At 45.9% G+C, this 26,253-nt stretch overlaps 1 protein-coding gene across 1 annotated transcript in view; it reads right to left on the bottom strand.

The window, feature by feature from the left end:
- The window catches only part of LOC130378211 (tumor suppressor candidate 3), a 151,478-nt gene that overhangs the window by 25,558 nt on the left and 99,667 nt on the right, over positions 1–26,253 (bottom strand). The window contains exons 3-6 of the mRNA XM_056585097.1: positions 7,756–7,873; positions 4,718–4,858; positions 1,293–1,433; positions 743–832 (exon numbers count right to left, since the gene is read on the bottom strand). Coding sequence (XP_056441072.1) covers positions 743–832; positions 1,293–1,433; positions 4,718–4,858; positions 7,756–7,873 — 490 coding nt within the window. The remainder of the gene's footprint in view (positions 1–742; positions 833–1,292; positions 1,434–4,717; positions 4,859–7,755; positions 7,874–26,253) is intronic.

Here is a 26,253-nt window from a genome sequence, read left to right as displayed (position 1 = left end):
ACACACACACACACACACACAACCACACACACACACACTGCTGACATACCCAGTACTGACATACACAATACTGACACACACACAGTCAGACACACTACTGACATAGACACTACCGACATACAAACTGCTGACACACACTACTGACATGCACAGTATTGACACACACACACAGTACGGACATGCAGTGGTAATCTCCCTTGCCTCTGGGTAAGGCGTTTTTTTTAGGACAGGTTTAGAGAATTGTGTTCCCATACAGACAAAGGCTGACCACCTGACTGTTTTCTCTATCTCTCTCTCCCTCCCTTGTTATTTCTGGATGGCGTCCCAGCCGCCTAGACAAATATACTCTCCCTACCACAAGCACTCTTATACTCCAGCTGTAACTCTGACACACACCACACACACACACACACACACACACACACACACACACACACACACACACACACACACACACACACACACACATACACATACACATACACATACACACACACACACACACACACACACACACACGCACACGCACACGCGCACACACACACACACACACACACAGCCTTGACAGGGACCACGTGACAGCTGGCCCGCAGTGTATCAGCAGAGGTCTGTAGACCAAGTCTAGCACATCACCTATCAGACTCACACATGCACTAACATGCACACACACACAAATGTACAGCCTCCTGCTCCCTTTGCAGAGCCCTAGGACCAGCCAAGGGGAGCGAAGGGGCAGACGTACCACTTGTCCGTTCTGGGGGTTCTTGTGGGCGTAGGGTGGTCCTCTGATGTGGTTCCACATCTGTCCTGACGTCATGGCGAACACCACACACTGTGAAGGACACAGGGTCTTAGTTCTCTCTGCTTTTCCATGAGCCAGCAGTGTGTGCGTGAAGCAAAACACATGCCTTGTTATGCAGTGACCTTGTTCCAGTCAGGTTGTGTGTGTGCTGTTGCGTGTGCCTGTGTTTGTGTGTATGTGTGTGAGATTATGCTGGTGTGTGTGCTTGTCTGTGCGTGTTTGATAGAGTGTGTGTGTGTGTTTGCATGTGTGCATGTCTGTCTCTGTGAGTGTGAGTGTGTGCGTGCGTGCGTGCGTGCGTGCGTGCGTGCGTGCGTGCGTGCGTGCGTGCGTGCGTGCGTGCGTGCGTGCGTGCGTGCGTGCGTGCGTGCGTGCGTGCGTGCGTGCGTGCGTGCGTGCGTGCGTGCGTGCGTGCGTGCGTGCGTGCGTGCGTGCGTGCGTGCGTGCGTGCGTGCGTGTATGTGTCTGTGTGCGTGTGCGTGCAACCCACCAGGGCGGCCATGGCCCAGCCGGTCTTGTTGTAGATAAACTCCAGGTTGTTGCGGCGTAGGTACAGCAGACCCCCCACCAGGGACACCAGCAGAGCCAGAGCTATGGTGCCGGAGTAGTTAGGAGGACGGAACACACGGATCTGAAGGAGAGAGGGGGGGGGGGGGAGGGGCAAAGAGCGGGGAGAGGGAGGGAGTGAGAGAGAGAATTAGAAAGAGCGGGAGAGAGGGAGGGGGTGAGAGAGAGATAGAGAAAGATATTGAGAGAAGGAGAGAGAGAGAGAGAGAGAGAGAGAGAGAGAGAGAGAGAGAGAGAGAGAGAGAGAGGGGGGGGGGGGGGGGGGGGGGGGGGGGGGGGGGGGGGGGGGGGGGGGGGGGGGGGGGGGGGGGGGGGGAGGGGGAGAGATATAGTCAGACAGAGAGTTAGCCGGAAACAAACTATTCCTTACACAGGTTTGTAGAAAACACAATTGTAAATCTGTTCAACAGAGAATAGAGGACGGGCCAGGAGGTTGAGTGTAGAGGTTGAGTAAGACAATAGGGAAGTACAGAGAGAGAGAAAAAGGACAGAGAGAGTCTTTTGACAAGAATGAAGGGCATATTTGACACAAAAGACAAGTATATCTGAAAGAGTCTCCCTGAATAAAACAAACCCTAAAGACTTTAATTCAATACTGTTCCGAGGAAGGCTACCAGCTTAGTGTTTTTGTGTAAGTTATTTTCAGGAAGAATAAGTAGCCCATCCAGGATCCTTTGTGTCCGGCCCACAGAGCAGGGGCCACAGACACAACTCCAGCACACTGCTGTGAGGAGGCTTTCAGCCCAAGCTGCATTAACAAAAAAACGTTCAGTTTGGCCCACGGAAAGTACAGAGGAACTTTTCGACACTTTTCTAATGAAACGACAAGGCCATTTGAATTCCTTCTGCATATGAATCAATGTTGAGCATTTTGCTCTCTAGAGGTTTAACAACCTTTGTTTACATTATTATGCTATATACAGAGAGTGTCAACTCTTGCTTTAGTTCAACATACATAATGGGAGTAAAAAGCCAGCTTGGATACCATGACAACCCAGCGACGCTCTGACTCTGCATTGCTGGAGAGCAGTGTGTGCCCGAGGGACCCCCGTCCTGCAGGAGGTGGTCTGCTGACACAGTGTTCAGCCACCTGGCCGAGCGGCAGGAGGGGGTCTGCTGACAAGATGTTCAGCCACCTGGCCGAGTGCTACAGGGCTCCTCAGAGTCACTGATCCGCCCTCAAGACACAAATAAGGGCTACAAAGGGAAAAGATGGTTTGAAGATAACCAACACAAATGGAGATTGGCCATGCACAATCAGCTGGGAGGGTGGGGCGAGAGAGAGAGAGAGAGAGAGAGAGAGAGAGAGAGAGAGAGAGAGAGAGAGAGAGAGAGAGAGAGAGAGAGAGAGAGAGAGAGAGAGAGAGACAGAGAGAGAGACATCTACATCAATTTGGGCCAAATTAATGCCATCCATCCCTCCTATGTAGCCTAATGCTGGACATAAAAGGCCCAACAAAGTGATGGATGTGGCGGAGATTAGCGGCCGCTAGCCCTACTCCTGCTCCATCATCCATCCTCATTGCCATTTCTAGAATGCCCAAGCCCAGTGCTACGTGGCGCCACATGAAGACGAATCCCCCCAAGCTGAGCCATTCCAGCCACTTTAGGCACTCTCCTCAGTCTTAAGGTTCCCCCATTACCTCTATTAAATCATCTGCCCCAATCTACTCCTTTCTTTTATCGTTTATCTGTCTTCTATTCCCTGTGCTCTCCTCTGTTTTGATCTGATGTAAGCGACACGCGGCTGAGGTGGCCGGTAGCTGGTACTTAGTCTAAGTGCAGTCTGGATCTCCCTACAGTAGGGCCCCTGCATGTAAAGCAGGCTGCATGAGGAAGGCCTCCGGTTTGCCGACGTATCAATAAAGGATCCTAGGCTGCCGCTGTCAGCTGCGAGGGAGTGAGACCTGCTCTTGTTATCCTTGATGAATTGCCTTGCGTCTCTAATAAGTAGAGGAAAAGAAGCCAGAGTGCAAACCCATGGGCCGCTGTCGAGCCAGCGGCCCATGGAGACGCTGTCTGTCAACAGCGTTCCGACTTATTATCAGCAATGCACTATGAAGGAATTAAAACCATAGTTAGAATTCATTCATTGTGCGTTTTGTGTATAAAGTAATACCATAAATTCATGGATAATCATCGGTATTTAGAAACTTTAATTATGTTTTGTATGAACAGGCTGTGAGATCTGCTGTGTTAATTGACTGATCAATTAACAAGCTTTTGGTATCGGTTTTTCAGGAACAGCTAATGATCATGGGATATTTGGGTTGCTTTCCCCTGTGTAAATAAATGGTTAAAGAGCAAAAATTGATGAATAAACCTGTGAAGGCAGACATGAATAAAGACTTTCACAGTGTTGTTTGGTGGCACTGAAGGTGAGTCCGGCCTGGTCTTAGTTCAGGTCCTGTTCTCTCTGTAGACCAGCCTGGTCTTACTTCAGGTCCTGTTCTCTCGGTAGACCGGCCTGGTCTTAGTTCAGGTCCTGTTCTCTCTGTAGACCGGCCTGGTCTTAGTTCAGGTCCTGTTCTTTCTATAGACCGGCCTGTTCTTGGTTCAGGTCCTGTTCTCTCTGTAGACCGGCCTCCTCTCTTTAAAAATACAGTAACTGAAAGGACCAATCAGAGCCAGGGGGCAGGAGATTCCTTTCATAACGGACAAGAATGCAGCAGTCCGCAGGATCTCAACACAAAGGCAGCGCTCAAGGAGAGCGTAGCCATCAACGGGCCAATCAAACCGGTTTGATCAAAGATAGAATGACTAAGGACGTTGAAAGTTGAACAAAATCTGCATTTCTATCAGAGGAGAATATCTTTTTGCTTTGTTTCCAACGAGATTCAGCATGAGCAAAGTCAATTTCCTGCCCTGTTTGTTGGCGAATCTGATGGTCTCACGGGGCCACTAAAGTGGTAGAGCGGTACAGCGGTTCGGGCGAAAAGGTCAGGTGGATATCGGGAAGGGCTGCTATAACAATCTGGAACACCATTTTGATCCCCCAACCTCTGCAACATTAGCAGTTATTATCTGTGAATGCCTGTGCACACCAACACAATATACACAGGATACAGAAACACATCTCTGCTCTGCACTCAAAGGTCATGTGTCTGTACTTTGTGGGTATGAACAACGATGTGTGTTGGCAGTACACGCGGTGGTGCGATGGTTGGTTTGGCACTAGGGCAGCAGGCCCTAGTTCTGTGTGCAGTGGGGTTCCGTGTTCAGTGGGGGTCTGTGTGCAGTGGGGTTTTGTGTGCAGTGGGGTTTTGTGTGCAGTGGGGGTCCGTGTGCAGTGGGGGTCTGTGTGCAGTGGGGGTCTGTGTGCAGTGGGGGTCTGTGTGCATCAGCTACCTGCACGTCTGTGCGGTCGGCGATCCACTTGGCCAGCTGCTCCGAAGCAAAGCCGATCCTCTGGAGATCGAAGGTGTCTGCGCGCTTGGGCTTCCCTTTGGCCGGGAAGTGCATGAAGGTGGGAGCGCTGTTCATGTTGAGCTTGGGGAGAGAGGGAGAGGGGGAGAGAGAGCTATTAGTTATTAAAAATTATTATTTAAAATGCAGAGATCCTGAAGCCATTGAAGGCATAGAATACCAAACAAAAGCTAAGTGATGTACTTCATGTCATGGTATAGCTCCATGTAGCCAACTGAAGTCCCTCGGTGGCCACATTCATGGCCAGCTGCTAATGCAGTTTGAAGAAACAGATGGAGAGATGGAGAGAAGAGGATGCAGAGCGGGGAATAGAGACACACTGGGACCAGAGATCAGGAGAAGGGAGAAGTAGGAATAGATGGAGGGAACGAGGAAGAAACTGTGTTAGTTTCACAGTAGTTAACATGAGGCCGCCTTCTTATCAGTGTGGATAATCCATTCTGCTCTCTCTCCTTGGTGGTACATGAAGGTGGAAGCAGCATTGGTTTCTACTGGGCACGGGGGGCTCGGTCCTGCGGGCCGGACGGACACTATGTGGATGGGGTGAGCGGGGGGGATGTTGGTCCGTCGTTAAGACAGATCTAAAGCTTTTTCCTGGCCTCCACACACGGTCAGTAATGCTGTACATGGGCCTGCGTAGTGTTTAATGATGTGTGCGTGGTTTGAGTGTGTAATTGTGTGTTAGTATGCCATTTAAGTGGGAATGAGGATTATATAATCACGAGTCACTGGATGTGTGAGCCTCTTCAGTGTTGGGTATTAATCACTAAAGTATCTTTAAGGTGAGGAGAAGAGGGGAGGAGGGGAGAGGCAAGGCTACAAGCAAGGAGAGGAGAGAGGAGGAGACAAGATATGAGCGGAAAGAGGAGAGGGAATGGAGAGGAGATCCGTTTGGGCCGCGCTGGATGTATGCTATAACAGTTATAGCTGAGGAGAAGCCTGTGGTTATGCTAATTCTCTTAATTACAAGAAAGCAGCCACTGGCTCTACCGTGAGGGCAAAGGAGGGGAAGAGACCTCTGTTCTTACTCAGAGATGGGAGAGATAGAGAGATAGGGGGAGAGAGAGACACACAGAGCAACACAATAAAGAGATGGAACCAGAACGGGGCTGAGCCTTAGTTAGACATGGAAGTTATCACACGCATGAAGCACATCCAGTGAATATCAAGCAGTTGATAATGGAAGAATGGGAAAATACCTTATGAAACCAAAGGGGGGGGGTATGGAGGATAAGGAACCCAATAAATCGAGGAAACAGGCTGAGCAGAAGAGAGAGTGACAGCAGCAAGGGGAGGGAGAGGGAGAGAGAGAGAGATAGAGAGAGAGAAGAAGGGAGGGAGAGAGAGAGACGAGGGGAGGGAGAGAGAAAGAGGAAGAGAAAGAGAAAGAGAAAGAGAGAGAGAGACGAGGGGAGGGAGAAAGCAAGATTGAGAGAGATAGAGAGGGTGAGAGAGAGGGGTAGATAGATAGAGAGAGAGAGAGAGAGAGAGAGAGAGAGAGAGAGAGAGAGAGAGAGAGAGAGAGAGAGAGAGAGAGAGAGAGAGAGAGAGAGAGAAAGAAAGAAGGACTAGGGGAGAGGGAGAGAGAGAGGGAGGAGGGGATGGTTTGGTTGCACGCCCGCTGTCTCCCAACACCAAAGCCTCATTAGGTTGTGATTCCACGCTCTGTCACCGCAAGACAATTCTGTTGTGATTGTCGGCCCCTAGGGGCCTGCGTTGCCATGGTGACCGCTGATTATGTATACCATGGTGTAGGAGTTTCACAAGTATTTGTGTGTCAGACTGTGTGCATATGCCCCTGTTTGTATTTGTATGCACAGGCAGATTATACCTTGTGTATTTGTATGGTGTAAATAAAACAACAAATGAAATAAATGTAAAAATACAAAAGAACAACGAAATTAAGAAAGGGGATGCAGGAATAATCTCAACAACATCTTACCACAGAAAAAAAACTCAAATCTTTTTCCCCCTAAAAACAATACGAGTGGAAATGAGCCCACTGTCTCTGCTGGAATTCAAACGCTATGAGTTATTTTTTTGGCTGAGAGTTCTAGGAAGGGGGGTTGGGGGGGTGTTATCCCTATGGTTACGACCCGCGCCGACTTTATTGTACTTTTCTAGATCCGTTGTTGTGTAGGAACGTTATAATCGCCGTATATGAAATGTGTCACACACCGTGGCGTTATACTACGTGTCCGAAAAGCTTAACCCTCTCTTAGACATGGGATCCAAATACAGTACCATTTCAGTGCCATAATACAGCAGTATGCACGCAGGCACATTTCAGTACTGTTAATACACAGTATGCGTGCAGGCACATTTCAGTACCGTACACGGAGGCTTTGATGAATGCATTTAGCAACATGTTTCAGTCATTGGGATCTAAAGAGGAAAAAATAAAGAGTCTATTGGAACAGAAACTGGTGCTTGCCAGTTCCACCTATCCAGATTATAGAAAAAATAAATGGAAGATTCCCATTCCTTTCCATTGTGTGTTGCCAGTGATCGGCAATCAGCAGATCATGGTTTAGGGGATCGATAATCGGTGATCGGCCCCGAAAATGCTGATCGGAGCATCTCTAATTTTCATAATGATAGAATATGATGTAGAATATAAAGCACGCCCATTCAGAGGAGGTACACTGGGGGATCCTTCAACAAGAGGAACGCCTTCCAGCTGTCAGTGGACAGCAGAGGTAGAGCTCCATACTCTCTAAGACCCTCAATGATCAGACAACAGGCTCAAAGTGGAAAAATACAAAATGTTATCCTTTAACCCTCTATCAGACATTGGCCAGGCATTAACCTCGCAGTCATGAACTTCACAATCCGTTGTCCAAGAGATCCACATTCCTGGTCCAACACGTGACTATGAAGGGGTTGAGGTGGTCCTGTGTACGTGTGTCAGGTGTGTGGGCTTGAGGCTGTATCTCTAACCAGACGGACAGAGGGGATACCTGCTGGAACACGTCTGCTCCTTCGTCGTAGTCCACCACAGTGAAGAAGAGCTTGTTGGAGAACGCAGAGGAGTAACGCCAGGAGTTAGCCAGCACCTGGTACTCCTCATTGGCCTGCCTAGAGAGAGAGAGAGGGAGAGAGAGATTGAGAGAGATTGAGAGAGAGACATAGGGCCCTATCTTGCACCCAGCGCAATTTACTTTCTACACTGACGCATGTATCGTTGCTAGTTTGCACTCGGCGTAAAGCTGAATTTTCCCCGCAGCAAACCCGTGCCACCACACCAAAGAAGGGTCACGTTCCGGCGCAAATTATACATGATGCTATTTTACTGATCAAAAAAGCAATTGCCACTGACCGGCAAATACCTGGTCGAAGTGCACCAGCGGATTGGTGTTGCTTACACACCAGTAGGCTATGCACAGAACAAACATGCAAACGAAAATTTTAGTATTCTGATGATGATGATGTGGAATGTGGAAAAGGATTTTTTCCATAGGGGCTGCATGAATTAACACTTTAGTAGGCTATGCCATGCGTTCAAATAATAGTAATAACAATAATAAACTCGAGCAAAGTAGGCTATATCCCAGCCTTCCAAATCAAAATCTTGTTTTAGGGTAAATTATAATGTTGGTTAAATTATTTGGGAAAGAACAGCTGATACAGCGGTAAGAAGTTGTACTTTTAAAACAATTCATCTGCAAACACCGTACAGCAAACAAATATATTTTTGACATAGACATCATGTACAATCCCATAACTTTTCAGATTGACGAGTATTTGATAGTGAGAAAACAGTTTAACTGTGTTTAAAAGAATGAATGAATGCAAATTGATTCCTCGCACAGGTTTATCCTTCTCTCTTCACTAGAGATCAATGGATTGATAGGTAGAGATAGAGACTCATTGTGCTGATTGAAAGGCATGCTCAGATGTTCCAGGAAACAGCCTACATTGTGCTTGTAGGTGGGATTTTCAGTTTTTTTGTAAATAATCTTAGCAGCCAACAAACCCATGTTTTCCTTTGATCCTAAATCAAATGGCATGTCAAGATTCTTGAGAAATGTTTCTCATCTCTGCACATACTTCAAAACATGGCGTCACAAACGCAGACACCTGGGACATCTGGATATTGTGTTATCATTGTGCATTGTCAGTCAGGCATCAAAGAGCAGCGAGACGGAATACAAATCAGCCAGAAATAACAATCCAGATAAATAAATATCCCCTCGCCGTGTTTCACAGCCCGCTGCTGGCAGCAGGGAGCATCTCACAGCACACTGACAAGGGTGTGTCCTGCAGACGGGGGTAGGGAGACAGAGACAACCACCACAGACCACCACCACCAACACCACCACAGACGACCAACACAGACCACCGAACACTACCACAGACCACCACAACAGACCACCACCACAGACAACAGACAACCACCACCACCACCAGCACAGACAACCACCACCACCACCAGCACAGACAACCACCACCACCACCACTATAGACCACCACCAACAACACCACAGACCGCCACCACCAACACCTCATACCTCATTTGAGGGTAGTTTGTGACAGCCATCCGTCAGCTTTAGTGAATGAATGCTCTGTGAGAATATCTGTTTCTACCCCTGTACAGTTTACAGTTTAGACCTTTAATATAACAAGGTCAACTCCGCCCTGTATTAGTTCAGAGAATCCATCTTGCCTGTCAATCACAGGTTCATGGAATTCAACACTTCTCAAAGCTGAGAAACGTAGCGGGGGGAGTTTACATTATTCTCTGCTCTCTTGAATCTAACCGCTTTAATATCTCATTATAACAATTATAAAAATATTTATATATAATATTATAAGATCAAGTAATAAATTATACATTATTACCTTACACCACTTAGATATTTAAAGATCCCATTATAAATTATGCCTTACTTTGGAGACAGGCCACATAATGAGGATAGGGGAGAGACAGTGGGATGAGGTATAGAGACCAGTGGAGAGACGTTAACAGAAGATAAGAGTAAGAGTAAGTAATAAGAGTGTATTTCTGAACGATGACGATGACGGGCAACAGCGAAAAATTAACCTTATTGCTCTCCTCTCCTTGTTTTATGGACATGTGTGTTTCTCCTCTTAACTGCCCTTTAACTCACCCAGCCTGCCTGCCCTTCATCTCAACCATGAAAGAAGGAAGCAATCATCACAGCCTGCTGCCTGATAGATAATACTATGTCTGGTACAGTCCCCATCTCTCCCTCCCTCCCCATCTCATACTCTGTCCCTCCGTCTCCCTCAGTCTCTCCCTCTCCCTTCCAGACTCTCAGTTCCTCTCTTGATCCCTCTCTGTCTCCTTTTCTCTCCCAGTCTCAACCTCTCTCATTTCAACATTTTCAATTTGAATGTGATCAATGCTCCTTGGCTCACAGGCTCTCTGTCTGAACCTCCCTTCAGTCGCTCTCTCTCTCTGTTTATCTCTGGCTCACACTGCGTCCTTCACGAAGTGTCTGGGGTCGGCCCCCCTCTAGTATTTGTTCTACTTGTGGGGGTGAGACCCTTCTGTGGTAAACCTTGTTTCCGCAGCGCCGGCCCCTTGGAGGGGTCTCAGTGGGGTGTCTGTCAGGGCCTTGGGTATGTTTTTTACACCGGGGCCAGGGGGCTCTGCAGAGAGATTAACACCCCATCAACGGCTCTCCAACCATTGGAGCAGGTCTGGGTTCAAGCCCTCCACTCTGAAGGGCTATTCTGATACTTTGAAGAGGGAATTTCTCCCACCTTAGAAATATTATCCATCGGCAGTTTGTACACTGTTCATCTGTTACACAAAGTAGCAAATTATTCTTATCCTTGAACAGCATTCTGCTTTGGCATTTTCTATTCATCTACAGTAGACTCAGACCAGTGTTGTTCCTTTACAGGTGTGAGAATGAAGATGCTCTGGACTAGCTCTGTAGCCACTTTATGCCTTTCAAAGATTGTGCATAATATTAAGTATGTTCCCAGTAGCTGCCTCATCCAATATATTTTTCATGGCAGTATTCTAAATCACGTCATTTTAATCTTTATCCGCGCATGGGTTGTATCTTAGTTTTTCTGGACAGATTTGAGTGGAATTGAGATTGACAACAACAAACAAAAAATGATGTTCTGTGTGACTACTTGCATATCGATTGTAAGTGGGGAGTTGTGTGTGTGTATGTGTGTGTGTGTGTGTGTGTGTGTGTGATGTGTGTATTATTCTGTCCTACATGTATTGTTTTATCAGATTTATTGATAGAAATGACTTTCCCAAAGATTAGTAAAGTATTGTCAATCAGTCTGGAGTAATGGAGTTACCAAGACAACCATCCTACATAGACCTTTTAACCATCTCAGTGTCTCTGGCCACGCACAGTTACAGCAAACTAGAACCTTTCCTAATTATTAACAGAACACCTGTGAAACCATGAGAACTGCAGGGGAGACGACTTGTTTACTAAAGCCTTCCATGTCCCTCTTTTGGGAGCAGGATCGTAAAGAGAGTTCTCAAAATGCGAGTGGTGTCCGCCCACTTTCAGAGGTGGTGTACACTAACCCTCAACCAATATAAAGCATGCGCGTGTCATATGCTAACAACTCTGAAGCCCCCAATACGCTTAGCTATACAGGATTCATAGCCCTCAAAATCCTCCTGTTAACCAGGAGGATTCCTAGCCCTTGAAATCCTCCTGTTAACCAGGTGGAATCCTAGCCCTTGAAATCCTCCTGTTAAACAGGATTCCCAGCCTTATCCAGAGCGATGTAAGCTGGTCCGGTGCGCTTGCTGCATTTCCCTCCTTCTTGGAGATGTTCAAACCATTGATGTGGTGCATGGCCATATGTGTGGGTGCATAATAACCAGAGATATCTTGTAAGCACCCCCGTCTGAACAGGCGGAAAGAAATGGTGTCAAATCCAGATACCCAAGATGTGTGAACAGAGCCAAGCGTCTGTTTGATATGGTTTATAGGATTCACATTTATAGTCTTTACAAAAAACAATGTGTTGTTTTAAACTGCAAAAATATCTGAAATGATGCCTGCGTGTGTGTGTTTGTGTGTGTGTTTATTATTATTATATGCGGTTCTCTACTCGTCCTCTGCCAGTGGTTGAGTGTAATGGCTGTAAAAGCAAGTGGTCACCGTAAACATGTTAACTTGAGTTATTCTGCCCCACAGGGTGTTAAAACAGCCCATCAAATGCACCCATAAACTCCTGTGCAACTGAGGGAGTGTGTGTGTTTCACGTACGCACGTGTGTGTCCGGGTGTAATTGTCTTTTTGTGTTTCCGTGTTTTTGTGTATTTTGCTGTGTCCTTGTGTGCATAAATGTATGTCGGCCTTCCAGTGTGCTTGGGTGGGTGCGTATGTGCGTGTGTCTGTGCTTGTATGCATTAAAAGAATGCTTGGTAAGATAAAAGTGATCTTTATTCAACCTCACACAGAGGCACTATTGACACAGTAGGCTTTAAAGTTCCCACCAAGAAGCAGTATAAAACTATATACCAAATTTAAAGAGGACGACATTTTTATGGAGCTACGGATGTGCCAACTGAAATCAGGTTCCGAACACCAGACATAAACTCGTAGTCTTATGCGCATCAGCTATTCCTGGTAAAAAAACACAGGGTGATGAAAGAGAGAGTTAGGGAAGCAGAGAGTTAGAGGTGGTGAGAGAGTCAGGGAAGGAGGGAGAGGTAGGGACGAGAGAGAGTCAGGGAATGAGAGAGGTATAGACGATGAGAGTCAGGGAAGGAGAGAGGTAGGGACGAGAGAGAGTGAGAGAAAGGGAAGGAGAGAGGTAGGGACGAGAGAGAGTCAGGGAAGGAGAGAGGTAGAAATGACGAGAGAGAGAGTCAGGAAAGGAGAGAGGTAGGGATGACGAGAGAGTCAGGGAAGGAGAGAGGTAGGGGCGACGAGAGAGTCAGGGAAGGATGGAGAGGCAGGGACAAGAGAGTCAGGGAAGGAGAGAGGTAGAAGCAACGAGAGAGAGTCAGAACGAGAGAGGTATAGACGACGAGAGAGCCAGGGAATCAAGAGAGGTATAGACAACGAGAGAGAGTCAGGGAACGAGAGAGGTAGAGGTGACGAGAGAGAGTCAGGGAAGGAGGTGAGGTAGGGACGAGAGACAAAGAGAGTCAGGGGACGAGAGAGAGGTAGGGCAGAAGAGAGTCAGTGAACGAGAGAGAGAGAGACAGAGAGAGAGAGAGGTAGGGATGGAGAGAGTGTCAGTGAACGAGAGAGCTAGAGACAGAGAGAGAGTCAGGGAACGAGAGAGGTACAGAAGACGAGAGAGCCAGGGAACGAGAGAGGTATAGACAACGAGACAGAGAAAGTAAGGGAAGGAGAGAGGTAGAGACAAAGAGGTAGGGATGGAGAGAGAGAGCCAGAGAACGAGAGAGCTAGATACAGAGAGAGAGAAGTAGGGACGGAGAGAGAGATTCAGGGAACGAGAGAGAGGTAGAGGCAGAGAGAGAGAGTCGTAGGGACGAGATAGAGAGAGATATGGACAGAGAGAGAGAGTCAGTGAACGAGAGAGAGTGGTAGGGACGAGAGAGAGTCAGGGAATGTGAGAGAGGTAGAGACAGAGTGAGAGAGATGAAGTGATGGAGCGGGTAGGGGCGAGGTGATTAGTTGCCTAGCTCATTGCATGATCTCTTAAAGGAGCATTTCACCGATGGAGGCATGAATATGTATTGAAATTGGGTCCTATGTGTAATCGAATAATAAAATAAAATTCTAATTTGGTGCCGTCTTGACCGAGAAAAGGCAGAAAGTGACCGCTTTTTGGCGCTTTTGGATTGAAGACAACAACTTCCACCATGCACCACGATGCACAGCTTCGTTGGCCACTCCCGCTGATCTAGATCTCCGCCTATCGGACACCTCACTGTTCCATCTACCAAGCTGATACCGCAAGACTGCTTGAAAATCATTTCACACAACATTTCTAGTGAAGAGTATTAGTTGGTGAACTCAGTGAATTAGTCCTTGTTTGTATTTCTTTCGAAATGGTGCCATCTTCTTTGTCAGATCCTGTACCTTCCGCCATTGTACTTCAGTTTTATCAACAGCCTCTGTTAGCCTAGCTTCAGATGCTGTGGATGTTAGTTTCTGCTGGTGAAGTCCCACCCACTGGCACTGCTCTAATAGGTCTGTAGCGTCAGTGGGTCCCACCCCCTATAGGGGGGTGGGACCCACTGACGTTACAATCCTCCCCTCTTATGGCCGGTAAAGACTACACGGTTCTCAGAAATTCCTCCACGATTTAACATGTCACACTATACGATCACAGAACCAGGAAATCGGGCCTTGTCTCGTCGTAAGACTGGCCACACTACAAGATTCGAGGGTGCGATGCTCTCTTCTTTGTATCATTCAAGTTTGCAAGATATTTTGAAAATCTAGGATTTAGAACCAACATAAATGCTTTTTACATTTTTGTCATAAAGGTTCCAGTAGTTTTTATATCTGCTCAATGCGGCAATTCCTCACAGTAGTTGTGTTGCGCGTGACATGAACTATACAAAGTAGAGGCAGCAACAACGTAGCCTAGCAACAAAGTGTCAACACTGGATCCAGAGTACCTAGCTATAGGCATTATGCTGGCGGTCCTTTGCACAGAGACGGTTTATGATAGGTTATGATAGCTATTAGCACGTCAACAGCTGATGGCTCCAAACTTACCAGGTAGGTCAAGGGTGTCGGCTATTTCTCGCCAGGCTGTATCCCTTTTCACCCTATCGTGAAAGTCCTTCGAGGACACGTCGAAAATGCAGTGACGTTGCTGCCACATTTCCACTCCATTTTCTATAGTTTTCTTTATTAGCATTCTTCTTGTTATTGATCGCATTCATTTTTGCAGTAGATACTCCTACTCAGTGTAGTGCAGTGAAGTCAGTTGGTAAACACTGCGCGTGAGCTCCAGCTGTTCGCGGGCTTCCCTCACCTAACTGGGGGCGTGGTTCCCTCATGTCAACAATGTATACGTCATGCGAATCCCCAAAAAATTCGGCCATGCCAAACTTTTCGTCGTGGGGTTTTCGAACGTCGCTGACGAAAACATCGCAGATCACAAGCATGTCACATTACAAGACCTCGTCTCGTCGCCGACCTGTCAAAATCATGTACGATTCGCAAATTTGTCTGCGACGAAAGAATCGGGGCAAAATCGGGCTGAAATCTTGTAGTCTGAACGGGCCATTACACTTCCTATTTACTTCTACGCAAAAATCGTCATATTGCGTCATCTTAAACAGGAAGTGATGGAATAAGGTAATGATGCACGACCATTCAAAAAATTCGAGTGGGTTTCTAACGATACAACGCTTAATGGAAATGGGTGAAGTTTCCCTTTAACACCAGCTCCCAACTCAGCATTTAACAAGCTCCCATCATTTGGGGTCCTTCTCGCTCTCTCAATCTTCCCAATCGGGAAGATCGGGTCTGTCTCTCACTCCCGATCAGCCTGTCTACCTCTCTCTCTGCCACCCTCTCCATCTCTCCCCCTCTCTCTCCTCCGCTACAAGTGTTGACATTATTAAGTAATGTGCGCGCTGCATCTGATTCAAACAAGCAGTCCATTTTGGGGGGGGGGGGGGGGTCTGGAAAGGCTCTTAAGATAGATAGATAGATAATGAGATGAATATGTAAAGGGGGTAGGAGTGTGTGTGTGTTTTAAATGGTGAGAAGGAGCTCCAGTTATGCCCGTATTAACGCATGGCAGGAGAGATAAAAATAGTTTATGTGCATGTTCTCAAGGGAGCCATTCTGTTGAGCAGTTTGGTGTTAGTGAGTGTGTGCATGCATGGACACGTGTGTGTGTATCTGCATGTGTCACAGTGTTCCTGCTGAATTTTCCTTAATCAAATGCCAGCCTCTATGCACAAGTGGCAACGAAGACAAAAATAAATTAGGAAAAATAAATATATGTTTTTATACTTTACAAGAGTCAGTAGGATGAGCTTTGAGTGACCATGACTTGTATCATTCTCCTATTGTTTATTGTTTACAAAAAACTTAGAATACATACGTACATATATATATATATTGTAGCGGGCCAGTGGGTGTGGGGTTTCCACGCTACCAAGTCGGATGGATAAAATGACAACACACAGAGAGTAGCAGAGTGGTTTATTTACCGAGTGAACCGAACCAGGGTGGGAAAAGGGTCGTCCACCTCCTTTATGCTCCAGTTCAATGTCCGTCCAACACCTTCCACCTGTCTCTCTCTCTCAGGGCGTAGCACGCTGCCAGGCGATCACACAGATCCTGCCGGTCCTTTGCTAGCGTAAGCTTCTCTAGCCTTCCTTCCCCTACACGACTGTTTGCTCGCCCTCTTAAGCCCAAGCACCCCTGCTTAACGATCCCCAGAATAACCTACCACTCCCCGCACTCCTCCATGGCGTCTGCAACAATATATATATATATATTGCAAAAGTCTTTTGCATGTGTACACTAAAGTCACAAATGTGTAACAGTAAATTTGAAATCATAAATATTTTTTCTGCCATTGTAAACACAAAATAGGGTCTACAAGTTCACAAGTCCTTTGTTACAGGTGCACAAATCCTATCCTGTGCATCACAAATTCAAAGAGTCATGCACTTGAGACATTTGCTACAATCATTGCAGCGCAGTTGGTGCAAAACACATTTGCACACCCGAGTTTCATAATCTGAGAACATGCACAAAATCTGTGCATTCATAAACCCAAATGTGAACGAATGCATCCGAAGTTGCACATCTGTGAAATATTTCCTCACAAATAAAATCATATAGATCGCTATGTTCTTTGAGCATTTTAATGAGCGAGCACAAGTCCATTAATACAACTGCTAGAATCTGCTGCTACGAGTGTCAGCTGTTTTCTTGCAGATACTTTTGCAACACGTCTAGGTGGTACAAGTGTAGCCAAGTGATTTGTATCTGTAGACACAGAGCTTCAGTGGACGGGACAAAATTGCAGCATAAACCAATGAAAGTCGCTGGCAGGGTGTGCATTTTTCAAACTACACTGGGACCCATCCAAGCATTTACTCTTCCTTTTTGGAGTCTTGACAGAAGAGAAGAGGGCATCCTACACGACGGAGGTGGGTATCTTACATTATGTTAAATGAAATTACTTAGTTCAACTGAATTCCCCGAAATTATAAAAAAATTGTTTGGATCCTATATTCATCATTCGTTCATTCATTCAACTCGTTGATGACCTAAATTTTGAAAAACAAGTTCAGCCTTGGATGAACGTGGTGAAATCTAAACGTGCATGCACTGGATGCATGCATTGGATGCATCCGCGCTTCCAAACTCCTTCCTACTTACTCCTCCTAAGTAATTTCATTAACATAATGTAAGATACCCACCTCCGTCGTGTAGGATGCCCTCTTCTCTTCTGTCAAGACTCCAGAAAAGAAGAGAATATGCTTGGATGGTTCCCAGTGTAGCTTAAAAAATGCACCCCCTGCCGGCAACTTTCATTAGTTTATGCTGCAATTTTGTCACGCCCATGGACGTGTTGCAAAAGTATCTGCGAGAAAAACAACATGGTGCATGACTCTTTGAAGTTGGGGTGCACAAATCCTATCCTGTGCATCACAATTTCAAAGAGTCATGCACAAAGTCTTGTAACAAAGGACTTGTATCCCCTATTTTGTGTTTAAAATTATAGAAAAAATATTTACGACTTCAAATTTACTGTTACACATTTGTAACTTTAGTGTACAGATGCAAAATAAATATATACGACTTCAGATTTACTGCTAAACCTTTGTGAATTTAGTGTACGCATGCTAAGGACTTTTGCTACAATAATACCTTCATATTGATGCTGCTCTAAAACAGTTACTACTAGAGTCCTGTCCATGGTGCTAATGCTGCTCTAAAACAGTTTATACTAGAGACCTGTCCATGGTTCTAATGCTGCTAGCTCTAAAACAGATACTACTAGAGACCTGTCCATGGTTCTAATGCTGCTCTAAAACAGTTACTACTAGGGACCTGTCCATGGTTCTGGTATGCTGCTCTAAAACAGTTATGGACATATGATAGAATGGACATCGGATTCCAAAATGGCACCGATTCATTCCTATGTAAACTGCTCAATGGCGCAGGGTCACATGAAGGAGCGATATGCTTCCGCATCACGGGAGCCTAGCCACGCCCTAGTTCATGACGTATCGGATGCAGAAATATTCTTGTTTTTTAGCATTGTAGCATCATAAGCGAGAGGTCTGAGCGATCGCAGTCACATTGTTTACCGACCATGGAAGTATAAGTTAACTTCATAAATATGAAAGATTGCTCCATATAACATATAATACCAACAAGATAGTAAATGTATGTTGGCCTAGAAAAAAATACAGTTCAATGTTATTGCTTAAGAAACAGATTCCATCCAACTATTTACGAAAAATGCTATCAATAATTTATATACAAATAAATGTTTACGTATCGATCAGTAACGAGGTTGGAGTAGCCTACCCACATAAATATTTGTAATAGGCCTACACCAACATTGTTAAGTGTCATACATAGCTAAACAAGCAAATGAAAAATTAAATACTAAAACAACTGAAATGTTTATTAGGCTATTAACAATATTATAAAAATGACACCGTAATGCACCCGTTCTTTGTCTTTGGATCTTTTGAATAAATGGATTAATAAATGGTGAATCGCAATGATCGCAAGCAGAGGAACGTGAGAGTCATTGAGCAGCAGCTGAACCAGTATAAAAATCCCTTTATGACTAAAACACTTTGTGATAAAAAGTCACCACAGTGCCTAAAAACCATCAACGTCATTAATGTTAAGTAAAAGGAAAAACCTCGGACACGAGAAGTTAACGGAGCCGTGCACTAGGCCCTCTCGAATGCCGGGCCGAAACAACATGTTTCCCTACGACTCCTTTCAACTGCCCACCCCTCCTTCTTCAGCAAAAAATAATTACATAAAACGGCTAATAAAACGCTTGAGGTGGCGTTTTGAAAAGAGAAAACTAAACTTTTTTGCGGAGACACATTCCTGTTCCCCACTTGTATTGGAGTGAACGGAGATATCTACTTCTGAGCCCCTTGAATCAAGGGACCCGTCCACAGCCCGCTTAAACAGCTGCAATACCAGGCTTGGCCGCTGAGCACTGGTGGATTGCAGAAGTATGCACTGTTCCTGAGGGTTTGTTTTTCCTAGAGACCTGCCCATGGTTCTAGAATGCTATAAAACAGTTACTACTAGAGCACTGTCCATGGTTCTAATGCTGCTCTAAAACAGTTACTACTAAAGACCTTCCATGGCTCTGGAATGCTCTCAAACTGTTAATTTCAGAGACCTCTCCATGGATCTGGAATGCTCTCAAACAGTTACTACTAGAGACCTGTCCATGGATGTGGAATGCTCTCAAACAGTTGCTATATAGACCTGTCCATGGTTCTAATGCTGCTTTAAAACAGTTACTACTAGAGACCTGTCCAGTGTCCATGGTTCTAATGCTGCTAGCTCTAAAACAGTTACTACTCAGGGGTTGACACTAAGGTTTCAAAAGCACGTGCCCATAAGGCAAGTACAGGTCATGTTCGACTTGCCCGAATGTCATGTTCATATGCCCAAATTAAAATCGGAATCGTGAACGGGCCTCATTTTGCCAGGCCCCTGAGAGTATAGAGTATATCTCCACAACTACAAGGGCTATAATATGAAATCTTGGTGCCAATAGAAAGATTGTTGTGCAAGTGAAATACTCAATGTGGATACTACTTGGTAAGAGTGAATAAAGCTGGAACACAGCGTAAGTGGAAGATTACATTTCCACCTGAAATAATGATCAGTAGGTCATTATCAGTTGGTAGCACTATCGTACTATGTGGCACAAATAGGTTGATATCTTACAATTTTGACACTTGAAACCTCTATTTAAAGAGATACTTCACTGGTGGGAATATGAAGGTTTTATGAATTAAATAATTCAATGTATTATAAATGTTTTTTTTTTTTTTTTTAAATCGGTTCATCCTAGCCTGAAAAAAGGCAGAAAGAGTGTTTTCATGGTCTCTCTGGCTCAAAGTAAGAAAACTTCCAACTACCACAGTGCATTGCGCTCGCTGCCCCGCCCACCTGTCGCTTTCCCGTCCCCCTCATTCCCTCAGTACGCGAGCTCCCGCCCCCTCTCATTCCTTATTGGTGGAAAAATTTGCCACCAAAAGTGTGTTGTAGTCCTCGGCCCTTCTAGCGGGACAAGAGGTTTCTCCCGAAATCACGTCAAACGCGTCATTTGACGTCATTTCGGGAGAAAATTAGATGAGAAAAAATGGGCCAAGGGGAGACTGGTTTAGACTGATATTTATTTATATATTTATTTATATTACAATAGCGATTTTATAATGATATAACGCCGGTTCTAAATGGGTGAAGTATCCCTTTAAAGTTCAGGGCGAATATAATCGAATGACACCAAGCCAAGCACTCTCAAATATGTACATAAAAAATATATAAAAATATATATAAAAAATATATATATGGCCACTAGATTGGGCTGAAGAAGATGTGTTCTGATTTAATTCAATTCAATCAGAACACAATTCAATTTACCTTTTTCCTCAGAAACCTTCTCTTAGTCATTGATTGTAAACACCATGTTTAGTTGCAGTTTAGTACGCTATTGCTGTTTATGTGCAGTTATGAAACCCGAAACCGTGTTCATGCATATGACTTTACATGAGTCTTTTGACTTTCCTTGGTAATTTGCCTCAATCCAAAGTACTTCTAAACTGCACTCCTCCGTCACTACTCTGTTTTCCTTCTCTACCTAAACCGGTCGCGGAGGTGTTGCACTTGAGATGCTAGCTGTGCTGGCTAACCTTCAGCTTACACGTCAAATAGGTCAATGAGACTAGTGCCGAATCACTGCCAGAGACCGCACTGCGAGTGAGTGACAGAAGGCAGGGCTATGTTGGCGCTGTAGCGATGTGTGTCTTTTAACTCGCTGTCCGAGAGAAAAAAAGGTAGCGCGCTGACAAATGTATCTATTTTGTGTGATTTGGCGGAAAAAAGTTTTTAGAAACACTGGAGACCTGTCCATGGTTCTGGAATGGTCTAAAACAGTTGATACTAGAGACCTGTCCATGGTTCGAATGCTGCTCTAAAACAGTTACTGCTAGATACCTGTCCATGGTTCTGGAATGGTCTAAAACAGTTACTACTAGAGGCCTGTCCATGGTTCTGGAATGTTCTAAAACAGTTACTACTAGAGACCTTTCCATGGTTCTGGAATGGTCAAAAAAAGTTACTACTAGAGACCTGTCCATGGTTCTGGAATGGTTTCAAACAGTTAAGGGACGGCCACACCAACCGCGTTACTTGCGTTAGGGGCATTGAAAATCGTCATTTTTGCATAGGGAACCATTGGTCTAGGCGTGTTAAGGTACGGCCACACCAACCGCGTTGCTCGCGTTAGGGGCGTTGAAAATCGGCATTTTTGCATAGGGAACCATTGGTCTAGGCACGGTACACGCGTTGAAGCGTTGAAGCGTTGCGTTGGGGGCGTTAGGCGCGGCAGTTGCACGTAAACGCAGTAACGCGCCCAACGCACCAACGCCCGTAGTTCAGAAAATTGAACTTTCAACGCTCCAACGCGTGACGCTTAGCCGCGGTAGCCAATCAGTGTGGAGCTTGACCCGACGTCACTGGCAGAGAGTAGTGAGCTTGCACAGAAGCATACGGCCGACATCTTTCTTTATTCTGGGTGGAAATAGTAACATAGTTACGCCATTAAATGCGTTTATGGAAACATTTCTAGTGAGAAATGTGCATTTTACTTTCATAATGTTCGCTCGGTGAATGTGAAGAATGTTTGGTTTGATAGTTATGATGAAGAGGGAACGCTCCGTTCACTTGCATGGACAGAGTCTCTGGTTGCTAAGCAACCTCAACGTCTTGGGGGACTATATCTCTGCTGATCAACACTGCGAATGCTGGAAACACACCATGTGAAGTTATTTAACCCGATTATTGTTATTTATATCCGAGATTATTTAATCTAACCCGATCTAAGCTCTATCATGCACCCAAACACGGCGGCGTTTGGGTTTCCTACCTCGGACTCCAGCGCAGCCACGGCCGACATCTTTCTTTATTCTGGGGGGAAATAGTTACATAGTTACGCCATTAAATGCGTTTATGGAAACATTTTTAGCGAGAAATGTGCATTTTACTTTCATAATGTTCGCTCGGTGAATGTGAAGGATGTTTGGCTTGATAGTTATGACGAAGAGGGAACGCTCCGTTCACTTGCATGGACATGGACTCATCTAGCTGCGTTGGCGCGTTGACGCGTTGGAAGCGTTGAACCACCACACACTGATCAAGCGTCAGGTTAGGCGCGTTACTCGCGTTATCCAACGCGAGTAACGCGGTTCGTGTGGCCGCACCATTACATGCGTTGAAGCGTTGAAGCGTTGCGTTGGGGGCGTTAGACGCGGCAGTTGCACGTAATTACGCACGTAAACGCAGTAACGCGCCCAACGCACCAACGCCCGGAGTTCAGAAAATTGAACTTTCAACGCTCCAATGCGTGACGCTTAGCCGCGATAGCCAATCAGCGTGGAGCTTGACCCGACGTCACTGGCAGAGAGTAGTGAGCTTGCACAGAAGCATTCGGCCGACATCTTTCTTTATTCTGGGTGGAAATAGTAACAAAGTTACGCCATTAAATGCGTTTATGGAAACATTTCTAGCGAGAAATGTGCATTTTACTTTCATAATGTTCGCTCGGTGAATGTGAAGGATGTTTGGTTTGATAGTTATGACGAAGAGGGAACGCTCCGTTCACTTGCATGGACAGAGTCTCTGGTTGCTAAGCAACCTCAACGTCTTGGCTGACTATATCTCTGCTGATCAACACTGCGAATGCTGGAAACACACCAGACACACCATGTGAAGTTATTTAACCCGATTATTGTTATTTATATCCGAGATTATTTAATCTAACCCGATCTAAACTCTATTATGCACCCAAACACGGCGGCGTTTGGGTTTCCTTCCTCGGACTCCAGCGCAGCCACGGCCGACATCTTTCTTTATTCTGGGTGGAAATAGTTACATAGTTACGCCATTAAATGCGTTTATGGAAACATTTTTAGCGAGAAATGTGCATTTTACTTTCATAATGTTCGCTCGGTGAATGTGAAGGATGTTTGGTTTGATAGTTATGACGAAGAGGGAACGCTCTGTTCACTGGCATGGACATGGACTCATCTAGCTGCGTTGGCGCGTTGGAAGCGTTGAACCACCACACACTGATCAAGCGACAGGTTAGGCGCGTTACTCGCGTTATCCAACGCGAGTAACGCGGTTGGTGTGGCCGCACCATTACTGCTAAAGACCAGTCCATGGTTCTAATGCTGCTCTAAAGCAGTTACTACTAGAGACTAGGGATGGGCATTTGAAGAAATTTCCTTGATCGAGCATCGCGCATTGATCGAGCATTGATCGAGTTATCGATCCATTATCGATTAATCATTAACTTTTTCTATAGGCTATATTGAAATTCCCGTTGGTAGAAAATACAAAATGTAGCATGTTTTTATCAATGAAATCTTTGTTCCAACAATAATGTATGGGCCAACATTAATACAATACAGTTAACTTGAAGACCTACAACTGTTTAACAGTTTTAAAATAATAAATACAGGCATTATAGGTTACAGGCCTATGCGGCGCTCGTAAAGTCCGAACAAAGGTTTGGAAACGATTCAACAAGACTAAATCTGTAGCCTATTCCAATTACAATAAGTAGCCAACTTATCGGACAACAATAATCAAACAAAGGCAGTAGGCTAAAAGTGGGCATTAAACTGTATAACTGTTTTGAAAAAAAGGGGGAAAAAAGGCCGACATATAATGCCTATAGGCTGCAGCCGGCGCGCGGAAAAGGCTCGCAAGAAAAAGATGAGCCACCCATTTACAAACAATTGCATGAACTAGTCTATCTAAAAGCAATACCTTATTGAACATATATAAGCTTGAACTTGTTGCTAAAATATCACAGTTTTGGCAAAATGTAACAACTCCAAGAGGCACCAAGGCGAAAGAAAAGCGGAGCGAGAGACAACATATTAAGAAAAAAAAGAGCGACTCACATACCGTGGTGACTGTCCCTACTGTCCATTGCATACAGTAACTCCAGCCTACATATTTTTGTTTAGGAATATAAGCATGTTAACATGCTCGGGGGTCAGACGCGAACGCAGCCTTGTAACTGTCAGTCCAGCAGCAGAAAACACCCGCTCTGACGGGACCGAAGTTGCGGGGATGCAGAGGTATTGTCGCGCTAACTTTGACAGCCTGGGGAACCTTCTTCCATTCACTTTCCACCAGTCGGCAGGGTGGTATTTCTCCCACATAGTGATATTCAATTAAATGCTTCAAGACTCACAGTATGCAACACAACGTCCTTTTGATCGATAACAATATAAATTGATCAACGCATTTCTTAACGATCAATTATCGAGCATCGATTAATTATGCCCATCCCTACTAGAGACCTTTCCATGGTTCTGGAATGGTCGAAAATAGGGATGGGACAGAATATTCGATTATTTGATTATTCGTTCCCGAGGGTCAAAGTAGATTTTTAACATTTGGACCGTTAACATTTTTACCCATTCAAATAAACAAGAATTAACGGACGGAACTAATGTTGGACAGGTGTCCAAGAGCATTATCCCTCTTATACCATGGTCACTTGCCATAGAAAATAAATAAAGACCATTCATTTATAGGGGGATTATTTGTTTTGTCTGTGGGGCTTAGACATAGCAATATCTACAAAACTAGTTGGGGAAATGTCCATGGTTCAGAAACAGTGGGACATCTTAGCCCCAAAGCAATTTCTCTCAGTTTTTTCAGTGCAGTGTTTTAACACAGCATTGTTCTTATTGTTGTTGTTGCTACTGTTACAAGTATTTCCATAATATCTGGGAGGGTTCACAAAATGATGAATTTATGCAGATTAATTTGCATATCTTGGAGGGTTTTATCAACTGCGCACCCTGGGAGATTTGGACCCAACGCTTGGCTGGCAAACGGATTGGATGTGAAGGAAAACAAACAGATTTGACAGCTGATGGAGCCAAATGAATGTTTGCCTTCCTACTTACTGGAATGGAATGGGAAAAATAATAACTATAACGTCGATCACCAGAATAATGATACGGCAAGAAGAATGATCCTTATGCACAAAAACATCTCCAACGGTGAGATGCCCTCCATCTGAAGCCAGGGAGGGAACGCTGGGGCAAGGTGTAGACCAGCGAGAGGCAGAGGTAGGGAACGCTGGGACCAGGTGTTGGAATGCCTGGACCAGCGAGAGGTAAAGGCAGGGAATGCTTGGACCAGGAGTCGGAACGCAAGCCTGGACCGGCGAGGGGCAGAGGGAGGCAACGCTGGGACCAGGTGTTGGAATGCCTGGACCAGTTAGGGGCAGAGGAAGGGAACGCTGGGACCAGGTGTCGGAACGCCTGGACCAGCGAGGGCCAGAGGGAGGGAACGCTGGGAACAGGTGTTGGAATGCCTGGATTAGTTAGGGGCAGAGGAAGGGAACGCTGGGACCAGGTGTCGGAAAGCCTGAACTAGTGAGGGGCAGAGGGAGGGAACGATTGAACAAGGTGTCGGAATGCCTGGACCAGCGAGGGACAGAGAGAGGGAATGATGGGACCAGGTGTCGGAAAGCCTGGACCAGCAAGGGGCAGAGGGAGGGAATGCTGGGACCAGGTGCTGGAACGCCTGGAACAGTGAGGGGCGGAAGGAGGGAATGCTTGGACCAGGTTTCGGAATGCCTGGACCAGCAAGGGGCAGAGGGAGGGAACGCTTGGACCAGATATTGGAACGCCTGGACCAGTAAGGGGCAGAGGGAGGGAACGATTGAACAAGGTGTCGGCACACCTGGACCAGCGAGAGCAGACAGAGGGAACGCTGGGACCAGGTGCTGGAACGCCTGGACCAGCGAGGGCCAGAGGGAGGGAACGCTGGGACCAGATGTCGGAACGCCTGGACCAGTGAGGGGCAGAGGGAGGGAACGCTGGGACCAGTTGTCAGAACGCCTGGACCAGCGAGGGGCAGAGGGAGGGAACGCTGGGACCAGGTGTCGGAACGCCTGGACCAGCGAGGGGCAGAGGGAGGGGGAACCCTGGGACCAGGTGTCAGAGCGCCTGGACCAGCGAGGGGCAGAGGGAGGGAACCCTGGAACAAGGTGTCGAAACGCCGTGACCAGCGAGACGCAGCCAGAGGCAGAGGATACCAGGCATTACAACACCAGCCTCATGTTTCCAGTAACAGCAGAGAAGTGGCTTTAGAGTGCGGCTCCGTCTAATTAACCAATACTCATAACCGACCAGGGCGGCAAAATGTTACCCTGACCCGGTGCCCGCTGCTAGGTGTCTCTGCAGCTCACTTCAGCTCCCAAGTCCTCCAGAAGATTGATATCATTTGATG

The sequence above is a fragment of the Gadus chalcogrammus genome, chromosome 3 (genome assembly GCF_026213295.1).
Source record: "Gadus chalcogrammus isolate NIFS_2021 chromosome 3, NIFS_Gcha_1.0, whole genome shotgun sequence".
Lineage (NCBI taxonomy): Eukaryota > Metazoa > Chordata > Actinopteri > Gadiformes > Gadidae > Gadus > Gadus chalcogrammus.
This window is presented reverse-complemented; position numbering and strand designations above follow the sequence as displayed.